Source organism: Sturnira hondurensis, unplaced genomic scaffold, assembly GCF_014824575.4.
Source record: "Sturnira hondurensis isolate 20B ecotype Veracruz unplaced genomic scaffold, ASM1482457v3 Scaffold0001221, whole genome shotgun sequence".
NCBI lineage: Eukaryota > Metazoa > Chordata > Mammalia > Chiroptera > Phyllostomidae > Sturnira > Sturnira hondurensis.
Genome location: NW_028073852.1, coordinates 4,770,083 through 4,790,202, shown reverse-complemented (window position 1 = coordinate 4,790,202; position 20,120 = coordinate 4,770,083). Strand labels below are relative to the sequence as shown.

The following is a 20,120-nucleotide window of genomic DNA, read 5'->3' as shown; positions in this document are numbered from 1 at the left end:
TCAGCCAGCCTTTCTACAGCCTCATTCATAAACAGGAAGGCCAAGAAGAATCCCGAGGCACTTAAAATCTGCAACATGAAAGAGAAACCAAAATAAATAGCAAAACTGACCCCAAACAAAGCAGAAAGGGTTTAAGGACCAGGAGAGAAATGTTCGAACCCTCAGTGACACCTGAAAAGATAGTACAGTCCACCCTGAAGGTTAAGGGTGCCCGTCCCAACACAGATGAAAACCTGCATGTAGTTTTTGACTCCCCCAAAAATGTAACTACGATCTTCTCTTGGTGTCTGCAGGGGGTTCATTCAAGGGCCCCTCACCAAAACCAAAATTCACAAATGTGCAAGGTCCTTATGTAAATGCAGGTCAGCGCTCGCAGTTGGACCTCCGCACCCGCGGACTCCCCACAGGGAGATACTGTTTTCATCTGTGACTGGTTGAATCCAACATGCACATGAAACCCAAGGGTCCGAAGGGCCAACTGTACATTATTTTTTCTAAGTCCGCACGTAAATGGCCCTGCGCAACTTAAATACATGTTGTTCAAGGGTCAACTGTTCCTCCATAAAACAAAGGTATAAAAAGAAATTGAGCATGGTAGTTCCTCAAAAATTAAAAATAGAACAACCACATGATCTGGCAATTTCACTTCTGTGCGTATACCCAAGAAGCAAGGCCTCTAAGTGGTGTTTGTGTCCTGGCCATGTTCACGGAAGCACTGTTCGTAAAAGACAAAAGGCGAAACAGCCAAAGTATTTAAGATTTTATTTATTTTTAGACAGAGGGGAAGGGAAAGAGAAGGAGAGGGAGAGAAACATCAATGTGTGGTTGCCTTTCACGTGCCTCACATGGGGGACCTGGCCTGCAACCCAGGCACATGCCCTGGCTGGGAATCGAACCAGCAGCCCTTTGGTTTGCAGTGCATGTTCAATCCACTGAGCCACACCAGCCAGGGCCATGCAATGAATTATTATTCAGCCTTTAAAGGGAAAGAAATTCTGACACATAGTACAATGGGGATGAAGCTTGAGGACATTTGGGCAAGTGAAGTAAATTAAGAGGCTGCAAGACGTCACAAGAAGACAAATGATACACGATCCCATGTATGTGAGTTACCTACAGCAGTCAAGTTCACAAACAGGAAGTGGAATGGGGATTCTAGGGGTTGGATAGAGAGGGAATAGGGAGTTATTGATTAATGGTGACAGTTTCAGTTTTCCAAGATGAGGGTTCTGGAGAGAGCCTGCACAGCAAGGGAAATGCACATAACCCAATACCACCCACCGAACTATGCACTTAAACATTAAGATGGTAACTTTTATGTTACACTTCTAATTGAGGACAAAAAAAATTCTTGAAAGTTAAAAAGAAAGATGCTAAAATTTTTATGTGCATACTAAGGAGTCGAGGGTGAGGCTGAGAAAATATCCTAGTTTATAAAACAAAAAGAAAAATATATATATAATCGGAGACTTTATTTTAAAAAGTAGCAAAAGAAACCATCCAAGAGATACAACATCTCGCTACCTAGGAACTTCAGAAAATAAGAGTAATAATTAAAGGGAGAAAAAAAGTTAAGAGAATTTTCTAGAGAGAAAAGGAGACATGCATCTTTACACTGAGAAGTTCTCCTGCGTACCCAGCACAACAGGTGTAAGAAATACATACAATCAAATAAACGGAGGTGAAATTTCAGAAAGCCACGGATCATAGACCCTAAAACTGCCGAGGAAAGATGGGTAATAAAGGAGGCCGTTCCCCAGGCTGAGGTCTGGGTCTCGCTACACGCTTGCTGTGAACAGCACTTTCGGTAACAGCACTGACCCCTGTCTCGGCTGGAAGCCACTTCAGCGGTGTCTTCAAACTCGGGGGGCATCGCCCTCAAGCCGGAATTCCCAATCCAACTGAGTCGGAGTGAGAGTAGAACAAACATTTTCATGCCTGCAGAGACCCAGGGAGTTCACATCCCATGTCCCCTTTCTCAGCAAGTTATTGGAGTACAGTCCCAAGCAACTTCCTCAAATACTGAGGCATGAGAAGGAAATCAAGAAAAATAAACCAAGTTCATGAGGGAGTAACAGAAAAAAGAGGAAGGTGCAAGCCACGGGAAACACCAAACCCACACAGAAGCAAAACTGAAAGAAAACAGCAGGGTTACAGTTGTGCAGCGGCCCAGGAAAAAGGCAGGTCGGAGCCTGAGACTCAAGTTCAACAGCACAGTCTGTGGGCTAGTCTGGAAGAGAACTTGGAAAACAAGTCTCAAGTAGCTAATGAGGGCCCAGAATCCAACTTTTAAAAGCAATTAGAAACTTGGTGGAGAGAAAATATAAATCATCGTCTAACACAAAGAAACCAGTTCATATTAGAACAGGAAGTCACTGAGATTCGAGGAAGGAATGAAATGGATACGAAGGAAAAGGAAAAGGTAAAAGATGGAAGCTATGAGGGATGTAATGCAAATGTAGGCATCTCCTTTCCCAACGAGACAAAAGAAAGGCAATTAGAATCTTCAGAGAACACAACAAATATATAAAATGCAAAGTACAGATTAAAATAATACATTATTTTACCAATGATTTTGAAATGACTTTTAGCTTGATAGTTTAAGCCTTTGAAAATGAAATGTAAACTTAATCATAATGTGCTATTTGGTTCTCCAAGGAAACTGTGTTTGAGAATTATAGCAGTTTAAATACTGGGGGCCAACTTTTAGAATAAACCGATAAAATTATGGAAGGTTATAGTACAAAGTGTGTATTTATGATTGCGTTTTTGTGCGATCTGTCGGTGGAACAGCTTTTAAAGTGAAAGTACACCTGACAAAACCCCAGTTGCGAGGAGCGTGCCAGGCACCCAGCTCTTGGCTACCCAGACCTGCCGTGACAGGCACCAGGGCTCCTTGGACAAAGGACCTGCTCCTTGGCTGGGCAGGGACCTACAACCCGACCTGGAGCTGAGGCCCTGGAACCCTAGTTCCAGAAAGGAAGAGGTGCTCCCCCAAAATGCCCCAAACAGTAGGAAACCATCAAAGAAGGAATGAATGTCACTAGATAAACCCCACAAGCACCACCGCGGTCAGGTGGGCCCGGGGCGAACTTCATCAGCGAAGCCGTGCTGGTAACACCCCCTCTTCATGTGATGTGTTGGGAATGACGTCTTATCCTCATTGCCTTCTCCTCAAAAAACACTGAACTCCTGTCTCACCATAAGAAAAACTTCAGACTAAAGCACATTACAGGACATTTTACAAAATACCTGACCAACCCTCCTTAAAACTGTTAAGATCAACAAAAACAGCCCGGGCCCAGTGGCTCAGATGGTTAGAGCGTCACCTGCTACACCCAGGTTTCCCGTTTGATCGACTCCAGACTAGTCCAGATCCTCTGCGATGTGCGCTTCATAACCCTCAGGGAAACAGATGAGGTCATGTTTCTGAATCTTCAGAGCTCAGAAACAGACCCTGAGAAGTTGGGGTCCTTCCCAGGAATGTGAGGTTCAAGGCAAAGCACCCCCTGGCCTCTGGAACCCCTACTTTCTACAGCCATCAGGAATGGAGAATCTCGCTCAGGCAAGAAAGTTAGAATGAGCATCTCCTAAGCTGTGGGTCCTTAACTTTTTTTGAACAGGCAGCTTCGAAGACAGAACAAAATTATGGGGCTTCTTCCCCTGAGACATGCACACAAGCAAACCTTTGACGCTGTTTTCCATGTGTCGCAGCTCCCCCAAACTGGAGTCTGTCTACTAGCCCCAGGTTAAGAACCCCAGCTGGAGGCCTAGTGAAGACGTCGTGCACAGAAGCACACTGCCTTTCTGGCTCTGCTCATTTCATCCAGGGGTGTCAGACTCATTGTCACCGGGGTCCACATCAGCCTTGCGGTTACCTTCCAAGGGTTGAAATAATTTTAGGACTGCATACATGTAACTACTCCTTCACTGTTAAGGAGTTGAAATTGCATTTGGCCCTTTGAAGGCGACCTTGAGGCTGATGTGGCCCCGGTGAAAATGGGTTTGACATCCCTGAATCAATACGTACTGAGCATCTATAGTGTAGAGATTCTAGGAGTGAAAAAAACTTCTAAATGAAGCTTGCTCTATGGTTTAAAAGAAACACATTCTCACATAATTGCCCCATTTACTCCTCACAAAAAGCCAGTGAGGTGGACATACACCACTCCTATTTCACAGGTGAGTAAGGACTTTCAGAGAACATCCACTTCAGCAACAACAAGAAAATGAACCCCAGGAGTGAAACGCACCCTTTAAACCCTAGGCCTGGCCTTTTCTCTCCCTATTGATATCGGCTCCAATGGTCAGAGGTGACAGGACTCGTGTCTGCTGGACGCCAGGGTCATCATATGAGGATGACCTCCGAGGCCGCAGTCTCAGCCCCCCGGTGCCCTTGACGATCAGCTCCGTGCTTCCCCAACCCAGGTGCAAAGCAGCTGTGCAAGTCAGTGATTCCACAGCCGCTTCTCCTGGTGTTGAGCGGGTGGCTCCCACACCCCTTGCCCAGAGAGCACGGCAGCGAACACGTTTTGAGTTCCCGACCCATGTCTAGTACTGATCTAAGCCTTTTATACTGTTAAGTCCTCAGTACAGCACCGTGAGACAGGTACTATTATTACCTCATTGCATGGGCACATGGGGGAGGTTCGGTAACCTGCCCATGGTTATTATACACAGCTAATAATTTTCAACGTCAAGATTTGAACCCCGGGGGCTCTACTCTTAACCAACACCGTTCTGCCTCTTCCAAGACCCTTGTTCTTAACTCTTGAGGGTCATGTGCATCTTAGAGAGTAGAACTTAAGCTCTGGACGCTCTCCTCAGGCAAATGCAGTTAAGCAGAATTTCACAAAATATTTCAGAGTCTCCGGGACACCCTAAAGCCACCATCTATCAATCTCAGGCTTAAGACAGCTGTTTGTCTCCTACGCACTGGCGGGAACTGTCCAGGGGTAAAGGAGAAGCGGTGCCAGCGCCGCAGGACTTGGCCTCTGCAACTGCAGGAGAGCGGAGCTGCGTGTGTGACGGGACACCGGTCCATTGAGAATCAGGAACGGTGAGCTCCCGGAACGCAATGCCCCGAGAACGCAGCCGCGTCGCTGAGCCTCCGGAGACCGGTAACTGAATGAGACGAGCCCGGGCCACTGGCTAGACTGAAAGCTCACGCCTTCCCAGCATCCTGGAGTCACGAGACAGGGACTGAGAGCAGACGGGGCCTCTCAGAACTCCGGTCCGGGGCTCACAGGGCGGCACCGCTGTTCCTGGTGCTGAAACGCGCGTCTGCGGCCCTGCGCTCCGGGTACCGCGCTGCTGCAGCCACCGCGGGAGCTGTCTAGTGCTGAACCCGGATGCAGCCCGGCCCGCGGGGCTTAGACCAGCCCGCCGCACCCAGAGGAGCCCCGATCGAGATCCTGGGAGCTCTGACACAGAACGCAGGGAGAGCGGGCGGCAGCGAGCTCCCAGCCGAGCATGGACCTGCAGAGATTCGACTCCTACCAGGGGGGAGCAGGCCCTGACTTCAACGAGCACGTCCTGCATAAGGTAAGACTCCCCCCCAGTCCCCCATCCCAACGTTGGTAGAGGGCGCCCTCCGGAAGGTCCTCTCTGTTCCCCTGACTCAGTTTCGGTACTTAAAAAGAAACTAGACACTCTCTGTGAGCCTGGGGACTCCTTTCTGTTTGATCCTGTTTATTGCTCAAAACACTGATGGGTGAGCACTGGGGGAGGGACCGCCGCCAGAGGTTCAGATTCTCAGGAGCTTCGTTCATTCATTTAGATCACCAGTGTCTCATTCACTCGCTCTTGCCTCTCATCCGTGTGAACTCCTGTGCACACCTTGGGGGAGGTTGTTTGTCCTCCCGCCCGAGCTCCAGCCCCATTAAGATCTGGTAGTAGTGGTCCGAGGCCTGAGTTCCAGGCCAAGCTGGCTAAAATTAGACACAGAAACAGTGATCTGCAGCAGGGAAACAATTGTTGTTTTCAAAGAAGACTCCCTCGTGACTTTAAAAAAAAACACCCCGCCCTGCAGCCTTGACTGGCCCATAGCCTCCTGAGAGCGTCTGCTTATTTCAAAGCTCTGAATCACCCGTCGCTTCCCCCAGTCAAGTTCCTTATGCAACTCAATCCTCAGTAACTCGGGTCTCAGCTCAGAGTGATTGTCAGGGAAAGTGGCAGCCTCGCCCTAGGCAAGACTTTTCAATCTGACATCCATTACTTTGAAATCATCAGGACCTTATCTTTGCTGTTGGAAGTCTCTATGGCTCCTCATCCCTTTCTCTGCTCTCCTTATTCAGCCTTTATATGTTCTGCTTAGCTAGTATCAGTTTATTTGTTGGTCTCCTGAGAGACTGCATTGTCCTATACTTGGAGGTTTTTAAATCAAAATACCCTTCTGAAAATTCCATGAATCCAAGCTTTGAAATTATACAATTGGCCCTCTTCCCTTATTATGTAGTTTGTATTTGAGGAAACTGAAGGCCAGAGAGGCAAAGTGACTTGTCCAAGAAAACAAGGCAGAAAACGGCAGAGCTGGTACTACAGTGGGAACTATGACTGTCATTTTCTCCACACCAGCGTGGGCCACAGGGCAGCAGCAGCAGCAGCACCGGAGAGCTCGTTAGAAGAGTGAGATCTCAGCCTCCACCCCGATCGACTGCATCTGAATCCGTAACCTAACAAGATTCTTAGGAAATTAAACATGCACATTGACGCTTCAGGTGCACAGCCCTGTGTCCCGCTGGCGATTTCTGACACAAATAAAGGAAAATTGTCTATAGGAGGAAGCAGGTGTGGAGACCTGAATAGTCCATGGGACTATTCCCTCCACGTCTCCGAACCCATGGGGTATAGAAGAGGAGAAAATGTGTAACAACTGCCCCAGCCTGAAGGTTTTAAAACCATTATAATTTGAGTAATGGTTTTAAACTATTATCAAATCTGCATGTTTTTGAAGATGTGTATCTGGGCTTAATAGAAAGTGTAAACAAGCAAAGGAACATAGTTATGAATCAATTACAAAAGCATCCTGGTGACTAGACGTGGGGGCCTCTCCAGGTTTAAACCATTGTAGAAAGATAAAAATATTCCTTTCGAAAGATTTAAGATTTGGAGGTCAAAGTTTTCAAATTATCGATTGAGTGTGGTCTTCCCCACCTCAATGATTCACGTGAAGGATGTTTTCCATGGGAACCTTGACTTCCTTTGGGTTTATTGATCAACAAATTGGGAAAGAGCCCGTTCCTACAGGTTCCACTATATTCAAAGACAAGAGTCTACTTACCGATAATAAATGTGCTGGGTGTTTTCACCTTGGCCGTGAGCATCTTGAGAGCAGAGGCTGGCTTTGAGTCTTTCGTGGCACCCAACAGAGCAACACATGTGCGCAGAAATTTTTCCTCCCCATTATAATGCTGATTGTCTCCTCCTAATGTGATTTTATTATTGTGCATGACTTTTTATTTCAATCCACTTAAAAATCTACTTGTAAAGGGGCATGGTGTCAACATATTTGTCTTGTTTTTAAGTTTTCTATGCAGCAGAGTCCAAGGAGTTCCTGCTAATTCATTGGAACACATTGACTATGCAAAGCAGGCTCCCCTTCAACTTTAGTTACCAGGAAGAGGATGTTTAAATAAACATTTTATTTGAAGTATAACAAATACAAGGAAAGCTCAAATCATACATGTACACCCTGACGGATTACCACCAAGTGAGCAGCTCTGTGCAACCACTCATACCAGAATAAATAGAAGCTTTTCAGCTTCCCCAAACCCGCCGTCCCCCTGCACAGCCCCTTCCATGTACTCTCCCCTTTCTCCTCCCCAGAGGTTACCATTATGGGGGGAAGAAGGATCATTAATGTCTGACAGAGCAGGCAGTGTCCTTGTCTGGCAATGTTAGAAGCTTGCCAGAGGAGAGACGTCATTGCATGGGGGAAAGAATCTGCAGGCTTGGAATCAGACAGACCGTGATGTGACGTAGAACAACCCCTGTGAGCCTGACTTGAGTTATCTATGGATAGGAAGAATAACACCAGGCCTATTGTTTTTTTGAGTGAAGATGTTAGGTAATATAATATTGTTTGTCTGTTTCTCTGGCGTAGTGCAAGCATTCAGTAATGGGTGGTGGTTTTTAGGGTGCGCATCTTGGGCTCCGGAGTGGCAGCACATTGGGTCTCCCCTACAATGATGAAGCATTGTGAGCAAAAGCGGCAGCAGCTCCGTAAATAGAAACATGTGCACACACACACATTTCACAGGCATGGCCCGTAGGATTGAGCTCACACACCCAGCTACACAAAAATCATGACTGCTGTGAGAGTGTCCCGGCCCTAATCTCACAAGCTGAATATTTTCTTTTTCTGGGAAATATGGGAGGCGAGGTGTGGGATGCAGTGAAACCTCTCAAAAGTCACTCACTTGAAAAACAGATGCCAAGTGCCATCAGCCTTCAGTGGCACTCACACTGCAGCTAGTCCCGAGAGTTGGGAGCTGACCCAAATGGGCCTGAGTGACCTTTGACTCTTCCTGGAGTGTGGGCTGGCAGCTGGGAACTGCCCAGAAACATCGAGTTCATCCATCATGTGCTCAGAGTTTTTTAAATCGAGCTGCCATTGTGCTCACAAAGCTATTTCATGCAACTCGATAATTTAAGACATGCAAACAGCCTTGCTGCTCTTTCCCTCCGAGAGGCCCCCGCCCTCTCCTGCCACCAGTCTGGTCTTGAGAGGCCGAGAGAGCAGTGACGTGAGTCAGAGGCTCAGGAACCACCCAAGGGCTGGGTTCCAGCTGTGCCAGGGCCTGACTGGGAGCTCTGGGAACATGAAGCAGAGAGAGGGGGCAGTTTTTGCTCAGATACTAGTGAATCTGGACAAAGAGACTTGGGTCCAAGAGCGCTCACTCACTCCTGCCACCCACGTGCCAAGCAGCTGCCTCCGCAGCACCTCAGAAAGACCTGCACCCAGGGGGCTCAGAGATGCGGGCTCTCCATCCATTCACCCAGGGCTTTGTCCTTGTCGGAAAAAATGGAGTTACTGCGGAGCTTGGGACCGAAGGTCTCTGTCCTGCAAGGGAGGTCTATTCCCTCTGATTCTGCTCTCACATGGCTTCTCGGTGAGCGGGGAAGGCGAGCAGGTCACCCTCACCCCCCCCTTCTCTTGCATTGGTCCTTTACTCCCTTCTTTAACTACACATCCGGTGATTTCTACACCCCTCACAAGTCCACGCCCTCCGCTAGTCCCTCAGCAAACATGTGTCAAGCATTGCCAATGCATGAGAAACTATACACCAGTGCCAAACTGTACAGCTGGGCACTGTGGAGAACACATAAACACCAAAAAAAAAATGGCTTCTACCTTCAATAATCTCATAGCCTTTGAGACCCACACACAAATTGCTATAATGTTGTGCAGTCTTAGAAGCGCCCTGAGGAAGGTACCAGAAGATACAAGGAAATAACCTTAGGAAGGAGTGGTTGATCCGTCCTCAGCTTGAGCCCAGACCCTCCAGCTCTCAAGGCCCCTGGTTAAGAGTTAACCCAGCATCAATGAGAGACAGAGCCACACACACCAGCCAGCCTTCCCCACCCACAGGGCCGCCACCCACTGAACCGGGAGAGGGCTCTGGATTCCACGGTATTTTCTTTCCTACCAGAAAACTTGACCAGAAAAAGCAAATCAACCAGAAAGGGCTGTACCCCCTATTCCGCCTCCTCCTACCATTCTTTATTATTCAGGGACCTTTCTTGTTTTCAATTAAATGACGTTAGTGAAACACACATGTGTGATCTAAAACTCTGAATCCGCAGGAAAATCCAAACCCTGCAGGCGAAGAGATTGTACTTTCAAAGTGAGCCTGCCACACCTCGATGGAGTGGTTTGTTTGTTTAAAGAAAAATTACATTTAACCAACATGAGAGCGGTAGCTCCACTTCTCACCAGATTTCCACCCTCGGCTCAGGAACGAACAAGAAAGCGCACAGGAGCCACCCCACTCCCTGGAGAGTGCTTCTGCCAGTGCATGTTCCTCTGGCTAGAAAGTCTGGATAAATAAAGTGTGGGTGACGTCACTGCTGGTTGCTGATGGGTGGGGCCCGCCCAGGTCCACAGCAGGCAGCTGGCATGGGGAGTGGTGCTGGCCGGTCCTCCGTGATGACGGTGACTCATACCAACCTCTCAAACTCATTTTCATTTCAGTTTGTTATTTTCCAAACTCTTCAGGCTTCCTCCCCAAGNAGCGGTAGCTCCACTTCTCACCAGATTTCCACCCTCGGCTCAGGAACGAACAAGAAAGCGCACAGGAGCCACCCCACTCCCTGGAGAGTGCTTCTGCCAGTGCATGTTCCTCTGGCTGGAAAGTCTGGATAAATAAAGTGTGGGTGACGTCACTGCTGGTTGCTGATGGGTGGGGCCCACCCAGGTCCACAGCAGGCAGCTGGCATGGGGAGTGGTGCTGGCCGGTCCTCCGTGATGACGGTGACTCATACTAACCTCTCAAACTCATTTTCATTTCAGTTTGTTATTTTCCAAACTCTTCAGGCTTCCTCCCCAAGCACTGCCCCCTCTCATTTAGAGTCCCTGGGACCTCTCGTGAGAGATGATCCAAAACTCATTCCTGTTGATGTGTCCGTGTTTCCTCTTAGAAGCTGTTCTGGGGAGGGGCTCTCACGACCTTCCAGTTCAGGGCAGGAAACCCAGCCTCGCTGGAAGTAAACAGCCAGGGGTGGGCACCAGGCTGGGGAATTGTTAATGGACATTTGAAGTGGCTCTAAATTTACCCCAGCCTGCTCCCTGTTTCCACCGGCTCCTTCTCAGGCAAGAGAAGTGGTCCCTGGAGAAGGCAGGTGACATGAAGCTTAAGGCCCTGCTCGCTTGCAGAGAATAGAGCGGCCCTGGCCCACCTCCCAGGGAAAATCATGTGATTGTCGGAACGAGCAGAGCTCACAAACCCCCTGGCCAGTGACGCCTATTCCCCTGACCTCGATGCCAAAGTCTGCTCCTTATTTGCACGGCCGGTCATGTTGCTTCTGCCCAGCAACATGGGGGTGTTATTTAATAATTTCTGCTTCTACAGATGCTACTGGTATGCTTTTAGGTGTCTTGAACCAAATCATGTTTAAGCTCATATCTCCTCTTGCTTTCTGTTCCTCTGCTCCTGGCTGTCACACGCATGTGTGCACCCACACACATGTACACTCCCACAGGCATACTCCTCCACTTACAAGGTGTAGGCAGGGCCGGTGATGACATGGTCTTGCTCTCTGCCCCTTCTTAGCTTCTGTTGCGGCCCTTTGAAGGCAAAGCAAACCTTCCTCTTCCTCCTTCTCCCCTGCCATTTGAACTTTGTGTGCACACCACTCTGCAGCAGCTCCCGCAGTGAAGCGCAGTAGCCCCCGGGGACAGTCGGGAACTGGCAGCACCAGCTTCTCTCAGCCCCTCCCAACCCCACAAGGAGATCCTTTAATCCGGAGAGGGGAGGGAATGAAGCCTCTGGTGCAGGTGCAGACTCAGCCGCCCCCCCACCCCCGCCTTGAGGCAGAGCCCCCTCTGCTCCTCAGTGGTCACCGCCCCAGGGCCAAAGGCAACCCAAAACCTTTGTCTTTTTTTTTTTAATTTAAGTAGAGTTGAGACACAATATCAAGTGAGTTGCAGGTATATAATATACTTGTTAGGGTGCTACGCTCAGTGAAATCAGTCAGAGAAAGACCAACCTCTTTACCCAGACTCCTCCCACCCTCCGGGCCCTCTCCTCAGGTGCCCCTGCAGTACAAACGTGGAGAACCGAAATCATCGCCGCACCCTAATCTAAGGGGACCCAGTGAGACTAGTCATTGCTAAAAATCAGTGATAACGTAAACACATGGCTCGTTTGTGGAGGATGCTACAGTTCACAAAAACTTTCGTATGTGCTAGGGCAGTTTATACCTGCTGTGTTTTTGCCAGTAGATGTTGTTATTAATTCCACATTACACAATGAGAAACAAAGGCCAGATGGAGAAGACAAAAAAGCAAAGTCACTCATTCAAGGCCACAGCATGTAGGTACTGTGGGAATTCAAATACTAACGGCAGGCCCTCACAGGGCACTTCCGTGCCCAGCAGTATCCAGAGCACTTTCTGTCATTCAATCCTACAGCAACCCCATCTTAATCTTACTTTACAGACGAGTAAACTCAGGCACAGAGATATAAAGATACCTGCCTAAGGCCCCCCAGCTAATAAAAGCCGGGGCCCAGATTTAAACCCCAGAAAGCTGGAGATGCAACATGGAGCGAGGAGGGGACAGAGGCCTCCACCAAGGGGGTCGCAGACTGTCATTTCTGCAGTCCAGGGTGCGGCCCCAGCTCCGTGGGATCAGAGACCCAGATCTGCTCACTCACCCGAGAGTGGGTCTCTCTCCGGGCAGGCTTGTGTTAATCACATTCACACTCACTAGACTGGTGCATTGCCCTGGCTGCCAAGTCACGTTAGAATCAGAGGATTGTTCACTAAGGGTGAAGTCCAGAAGCCGAAGGGAAAGAGAGAGACTTGGAGGATTCCGTGTTCGATGACATCGGGCGGATGGGGTTGGCGGCTGCACGGTGGCAGCTGCCAGCAGCGAGGACAGCTTCAGTCGACAGCTCCCGGGGCCCCTCCCACCTCGGGCAGCCACCTGACCTCTGCCTCCCCCACTGGGTTCACCTGGGACCATTCTATTTGCTCTGGACCTCAGTCTCCTGCGCTCCTTTAGGGTTCCCCACTTGCCTTTGAGCTTGAGGATGTTTTGGACTTGACCCCGTTACGGGGAGGGAGGAAAGGGAGGGGGTGCTTCCTTGTCTGGAACCTTCCTCAGCCACACCCCGGGGGGGTCCTCTCACATCTCTGCCTCCCTCTCGTTCAGCACCAGTGTCAGGTCCCTAGGGAGTCGGGTTTTGGGGGAGGGAACCATGGGAGAGGAAAGAGGTGATTGGGGCCATTTCCTTATGTCTCACTGCTGCCCCGTCCCACATACCTCCCTGGAATCCCACATTTCTGGTAGAGCATCGATTCAGCAAACCAATGCTGGGGGCCAGAGGTCCAGGCACCTCGGATTAGGGCCAGTTCTCACTCCCAGGAAGCTGCGTCTGGCAGGCTGGGGTGGTCCATGGGCGGCACAGAAAGATGACTCAGGCCACAGTGACTTCAGCCCCATGTGACACATGACTTGGGCACCCACGAGGACTTCTTAAAGGTCAGGGACCTCTCATCTCACGGGGTGGGAAGCGGGCCCTCAGGGACCTGCTTGAATGTTGGCAGCTCTCTCCGGCTGCCAAGCCCTGGGGCCTGACTCAGGGACTGGTCGGAAGGGCTGCAAACTCCGCAGACCCAGGGGGGCCCACCTCTGAAGGCCAGAGTGTCTCTGGGATCCCCACACAGGGACCTCCTCAAGTCCATGTTCCAGAAAGGAAGAGATTCCCCAATGCACTTTTGAGAAGATCTGAGCCGAAATACATCCAGTCAAACTAAAAAACACCAGGGCCCTGACCTCTCGGGATGATGGTTGGTGCACAAAGAGAGGCCTGGGAGAGACATGGTGATGGGCCAGGCAAGCTCTGCAGCCCCGGTGCCCCACAGCACCCTCGGTGCCCCGCAGCACCCTCAGCACCCTGCGCCTGGAGAGCCGGTCTCCTCCAGACCTGGTAGTGCAGCCCCACAGACACCCGACAAGGCCGTCTGGAGAAGTTGCTGACCCCGTCTGTTCCCTCCCCTGCCCTGTTTGCCCTGCCTGTCTACCGCTGTCCTGTCCACTCCTGTCCTGCCTGCCCCCTGCTCTGCTCAACCTCTGTCCTGCCCACACCCCACCCTGGCTACCAGCTGCTCTGTCCACTGCTGGCCCTGCTCACCGATTTCCTTAGAGGAGGAGGCAGCTCATGAGCCAAAATAAAAAAGAGAGAGAGAGAACTGGGCTTCGGCGCAGGTTCTGCGATCAGCTGATGGTATCTCCTTGGTCATTCCATTCAAATAGCCCTTTAGAGTTGGAAGAGCGTGTGTGAGTGGTCTCATCGATTCCCAAGGCGCTAGGTGTAAGCAGCACAGGTGTGGTCACGGCAGGTAAAGGGAACCCTGGCAGCCAGGGCTTTCTATGACAAAACCAGCTTAAATCACCGAAGCGAAAAAGAGAGTTCATTGGCCCGTGAAACTGAGAAGCCTGGGAAAGCTGCCCAGTTAGGTCCAGGGACTCGACAATGGCGTGTCTTACTCGGTCTCCCAACACACTCCCTCCCCTCTGGCTCGGTTTTATTCTCAGGGAAGCTGCTCCTCGTGGGCTCACTCCATTGCCAGCAGCACCAGGGTCACATCCCCACACTCCTGCTTTCAGCTGAAGTCCTAGAGCCAATGCTCACTGGACTGAACCGGGTCCCAGGCCCAGCCCGAAGGCAGCGAGTGGAAGGGGTAGGTTTCCAGGGGAAGGAGGTGTTGTTAGCTGTGGGCACTCACACAACCATGGCAGCCGCCCCCAGGGTAATGGCCGGGGACACTGGGTCCCAATATTTGGGGTTTTTTAAAGATTTTATTTATTTATTCGAAAGAGGGGGAAAAGGGAGGAAGAAAGGGAGAGAAACATCGATCAGTCACCTCTCCCACATTCCCAACTGGGGACCTGGCTCTCAACCCAGGCACGTGCCCTGACTGGGAGTCGAACCAGCAACGCTTCAGTCTATAGGCTGACACTCAGCCACTGAACCACACCAGCCAGAACATGGGCCCCAGTATTTTAAAGCCTTCAGTGAGACGTGACTAAAAAAAGGGGTGAAAGAAGGTGAAGGGATTGGCCAAAGAACATGTATGTATGGCCCGCAGACACGGACAACAGAGTGGGGATGGACGGCCGGAGGAAGGGGAGCCGGGGCTGGGAGGAGGGGAACAAAGTGAGGGAAATGGGGACATCAGCAACAGTGTCAATAAAATAAAGGTAAAAAAAGAAGTGATGGAAAAGAAACCAAACTTGTCATCTCGCACCTAAACTGGGCCAGTGGTGTCTCACACTTGGTGTTATTTGAGACTGAATAACCAGACTTAGGTTATTAATAACTGGACTTAGGCAAAGAACTGATGTCACCCCATAAAATTATTGGCTTCCTGGGGCCCTGGGGCCAGACCTCACCCTGTGGGGGGCGAGTAGACTTCCTGTGAAGGAACAGATAACCCAACTCTTAATCACTCAGGAAGAAGGTCCCCGTGGGGACAGGAGGGGGGGCCCAGGCTAGAACTAGGGAAAGCTCTTCCTCCTCGTTTTGGGACCAAGGTGAACATGTGAAGATGCCAGGACATAAGGCAAAAGCAACCATGGCCACACGAAGGCAGAAAGGAAGTGAGAGGCATGCCTGCCCAACCAGGCTGGCTTCATGGCGGCACACGCTGGGTGGTCCACCACACAGGGCCCCTACAGTTAGAAGGGCCTCGTGATTGGTTTAATACTTCCCTGTCACCGTCTTAATAATTTTCATACAAAGACCTCATGAAATTCTAGTGGAGCTCTGGTGACAATCTCAGCCCAGGACACAGTCCATGGCGTGGTGGGGACATTGATTCACCAGCAGATTCAAGACTCTGCCTCCAGAGCTACTCAGACACCCCTGGAAAGTAGGCTTGACGCACCGAGTCCCCGTTAATTGGGTGTTAGGGGCAGAGAAGCCAAGCCACACTGTCCCCTGGGGACTGGCCCCACCAAAACCCAGTTGCGGGAGAACAGCCACAGGGCAGCCGCCCAGAGTGACTGGCCCCAGGTCTGCTCCAGGGCACAGCCACCTCCACTTTCCCTCCACCTCCCCTTACATCTGTTCCTGTCTCTCATTGGGTTTTAAGATCAAACACTTTCTCTTCCGGTTCTCCTTTCGTCTGCCATGAGCCAGACAGCAAGGTGTCTCAGTGTGAGGGCACTGGGTCTCTGGGTTTGGTCCTTCTGCTTTTGTGGCTTGTCATTCCTCTCGCACAGGCTGTACGAACTTTGACACAAGCACGTGTCCAAACTTTGCAGCTCCTCCCACTGCTTTCCGAGTGACAAACCAGTCACTGGATCCTTAAATAACATGAAGGCACAATTGAAAGTTGGCTGTGGTTTGGAGGCAGGGGGCTGGGGGAAAAGATAATGAAATAAGAAGAGCTGTGTAGAGGTGTCAGTTTAGTACAGAGCGCCGCACAACGCAGACAAGTTCGTGAGGTGACTTTGCTGACTTGCTTGATGGAAAGGATAGTGGTCCGAGGGCAGCCACGGACCCCCAGAGGTGCCTAGTGCAGTAGATTCCTCCTTGGAAGAAGAGAAAGGCAAACAATCAGTGGCGTTTGTCATGTTCCATTTCTTCAGCAGGGTGGCCGGCCATGGGGGTTTGTTTTTCGCTAACCTATGTAGCGCATTACATAAACATATCGTATGCATTAAAGAGTTTGTAACTTAAAATGAAAATGAATAAGCTAATACATGATAGGACTGGGGACATCTGGGTTCGTGTCACAGAAGGTAGGAAGGTGACAGGGAAGGCTGGGGGCGCTTCAGAAGCCCCCAGGATGGGATTTTCTTTCTGGCACCTGCGGTGAACACGGGAGAGGGTGCCCCTCTGCTAAGAGGAGATTTCCTACCCCATGAAGGTTCACAATGTCTCCTCTCTATTTCTGACTGTCAAGACCAGAGTCTCACCCTTCCCCTCATTCTGAACCCGTCCTCAGCCTCAGGACAGGGCCACGTGAGTAGGAGGGAACTCTGGGGAAGGGCTTGCACTAGGTGGGGGCATCTGAGTGCCCCTGGTCCCCAGCATGTTGGGCCACAGGGCCCTCGTGACAAATGACCTCGGTCAGCCTCCGGACGCGTATGATCACTAGTGGCCTTTCGGGGAGGCTGGGCTCTGAGCCAGCGGGGCTGAGTGGAGGGATCTCTGTCCAGGGAACAGTATAAACAAGCCCCATGGCTGCCAACCCTCAGCCCACATGTGCGTGCCAGCCCTTGGCAAACTGTCAATCAGTGTGTGAGACACGGGCCACACACAACGCGAATGCACATTGGCAGGGAGTTGCCATCTGTCCTTCCTTGGGAAACACGGACGACCGTTCTGACTTGGGGCGCTCGGACGTCTTTCTTTTGTGAAAGTATGGTCGTAACAGACGGTTTAGTAGAAGCTTTCTTAATCAGTCCCTCTCTTAACCAACTTGCTAGATCAATCAGCCCTTTAGTCTCCCGATGATATGTGCTGACTTTGCCCTCTGGTGACGGCCCGCTCACTTCCGCGCTCAGCTGTTCAGGGGCACGTTCAACAACACTCCTCTGTGTTTGGGCCCAAGCTTGCTTAGGCCTGTCGCACATATTAATTACAACTATGTGGCTTGATTAACGCATCCGTAAACTAATCATTGAAAGTATGAACAGGAAAGGAGTTGACCAATGAAAAAGAGTATAAACAGAAAGAGAACTGTTATTGCTACAAAAACTAAACCGAATGCTTTGGAAAACCTCATCATAGCACATCATTTTTTAAATGCTGTCAAATTAGGAATGAGCGAGACAGTGTGAACTCGTCAGAGTAAAAATGAAAAAGGGTTTTGCAACCAGGTTGCTTTATAAGCATCCAGCACGTCTTGCCCCACGTTAGAGAAACTGAAACTGGAGCTCCAGCCCACATGATGTGTGTGCAGTTTCCCCAGAACCCACAAGGGCCCCTTCTTCCCATGGGCCCAGAGGCAAAGCAACAACGGCTTTGGTCTACAGCACAGGACTAGCAAATTGCTGCACATTTAGATGTTTTGAGTCAAAGGAAGCATTCAGAAAAAGATTCTCTCTCTTCTGACTCCCTGATTTAACCAACTCTTTCAATGAACTGACCAATTCCATTTACATTGGATAAGAGCGCACTTATTTGGTAGAATGAAAGTCCGACCACTCTATCAGCCCCTCCTGGCTGAAAAAATTACTGATATGTGAGATCAGCTGGTTCCAGCAGGCTGGCCCTTCTCAGACTAAGTGGCTGCTCTGTTTTTAAAGTGTCAAGTAAAGGTAGCCAGCCATTGGGCTCACTTCAAGCCAACATCTATCTTAACGGTGTATTTTGAAGGTCACCAGCCCAGTGCATCTGTCTATGCCAACTGACTCTCAGGAAGGCTCAGTCTTCTGGAAGCCAATAATATACACATAGTTCTCAAAAGGAGACCATCCAAACCCTACAATTTTTACCAAGTAGAACCTTTAAGTATTAATAATTCAAAACCCAGAGGAGGAAAAGCCCAGCAACTTTGGACAGGATGGAAATAATGAGGCACTGTATCAGAGCGGAGTGGTTCAATGTCTTGGCCTTGATAGAAATGGGCTTTCCTGGAAACCGCACAGCAAAGCAGTAAATGCCACCACCCCCGGGCCACGGGAACCACAGCTGAACTCGCTCGTGCACTGCAGGCACCATTCCAACACCAAAAGCTGCCTTTGCAGAGTATTTAGGGAATGGCCGGACACGGCTGAGACAACAGCAAGGTACCGATTGACGAACATTATGAAACAACTTCCTCTCAAACATCTTGCATATGTTTGCTTCCCTTCCCGCACCCCTGACCACTCCTCCAGCACTCTCTAAACTGCAGTGCAGGCGTGAACAGAGTGGGCTGGCTTCGAGGCGGGTTCCTGCAGTCATGACACAACGCTTAAAGCACCTGGGTGCGTCCTGACCGGTGTGGCTCCGTCGGCTGGGCAGGGTCCCACAAAGCAAAAGTTTGCCGGTTCAATTCCTGGTCGGGGCATGTGCCTGGGTTGTAGATCCCGTCTCCTCATTAGGGCACGTATGAGAGGCAACCAATTGCTGTTTCTCTCCCTCTCTTTCTCCCACCCTTCTCCTCTCTTGGAAAATAGATAAATAAAATCTTTATTAAAAAAGAAAAAGAAAGAACCTGGATGCTTCCCAGGAGGACCACCCATCGGAAATGTGCTCTGTCCAGCTACAGAACGGGTTGGGCAGGTGCCCCAAATGTCGTGGGCCAGTCAACTCCAACTCCAAGGACATGGAAGGGTCCCTTCTCAGAGGGCTGGAGTTCTGGATTCAACACTCTACCCAGAGATGCATCTGGTGGACATCTTTTGTTACGCTTGACGAAAGCAATGAAAAACGATCAGAGTGGACCTGTCTTTCTAAACGAATTTTTATTTCTCCTCCGCTCAGCCAGGCTGCCAGGAACTTCCACTTCCAGCCCCTGTCCACTGTCCAGATAAAAGCAGGCGCAATCCAACTCCCCCGCCAAACCCCATGGAGCTGAATTCCGTCTCCCCCGAGTTTCTCGACTTATGTCAGAGGATTCATGGCGGTCACCTTCGCTAGTATCTGATTCCCAGAACAGACGAGCTCATTGCTGTCCGACGTAACCTCGTGCTCAGGGATTGTCTGGGCGGCTGCTTAACGACTCGGCCGTAGAGCCGCTCACTCACAGCAGCGAAAGTGACACAGCACTGCCCTGGCCCCGGGCTTTCTGTTTTGATTCTTATTTTTACACTTGGACTCACTCTAATTTTGCTCTGCTTTGACCTTTTCCACTGAAAAATCTCCCTGGAGGCATTTCTCGTTCTGTAGATCTTCAAACAGCCTGGGTCGCTCAGCCTCACTCTGACCCAGGCAACGTACACGACCAGCCCAAGAACATTTAAGCTTGTGTGGGCTCTGCAAATTCCCAGGACGCAAAAGCTCTTGAGACCCTGGGGAATTATTCAGAGAGGGGAAGCACAACCATGCTGAGATGTCAGTCCACTGTCCCCAGTCCCCTCGGGGGTCCAGAGCCATGAGAAGCGAGGCCAGCCCCAGGACGCACTGAGAATGGCCGCTACATACTCTACCTGCTGGGCCCCTCGCCTGGGGTCCACACTGGCTCAGCTCATAGGTCATCTCTTCCCAAGCCGTAACCCCTTTCCCTGACATGCCATCCCACGCCCCCCCAAAAGGGGCCTAGCTAGAAGTGACAGACCTTTGTCCCCCAGTCGGAAGGGACCATGCTCCTCACCTCTCCCCTGTCACAGGAGGTGAGAAAGAAGTCTCTCCACTTCCTGCTTCAGAAAGTCAATCCCAGAATTCCTGAGGTTGCCCGGATGGCCCAGGGCTCGCTCCCTGGAATGATGGAGGGACACAGGGCCGCTGCTCCTGCAC

The 20,120-nt window shown here is 50.4% G+C and overlaps 1 protein-coding gene across 2 annotated transcripts in view; it reads left to right on the top strand.

The window, feature by feature from the left end:
* Positions 1-5,035: 5,035 nt before the first annotated feature.
* The window catches only part of RAB37 (RAB37, member RAS oncogene family), a 55,222-nt gene continuing 40,137 nt past the window's right edge, over positions 5,036-20,120 (top strand). For both annotated transcript variants that reach the window (XM_037066290.1, XM_037066278.1), the window contains exon 1: positions 5,036-5,544. In XM_037066290.1, coding sequence (XP_036922185.1) covers positions 5,473-5,544 — 72 coding nt within the window. In that variant the 5' untranslated portion in view covers positions 5,036-5,472. The remainder of the gene's footprint in view (positions 5,545-20,120) is intronic.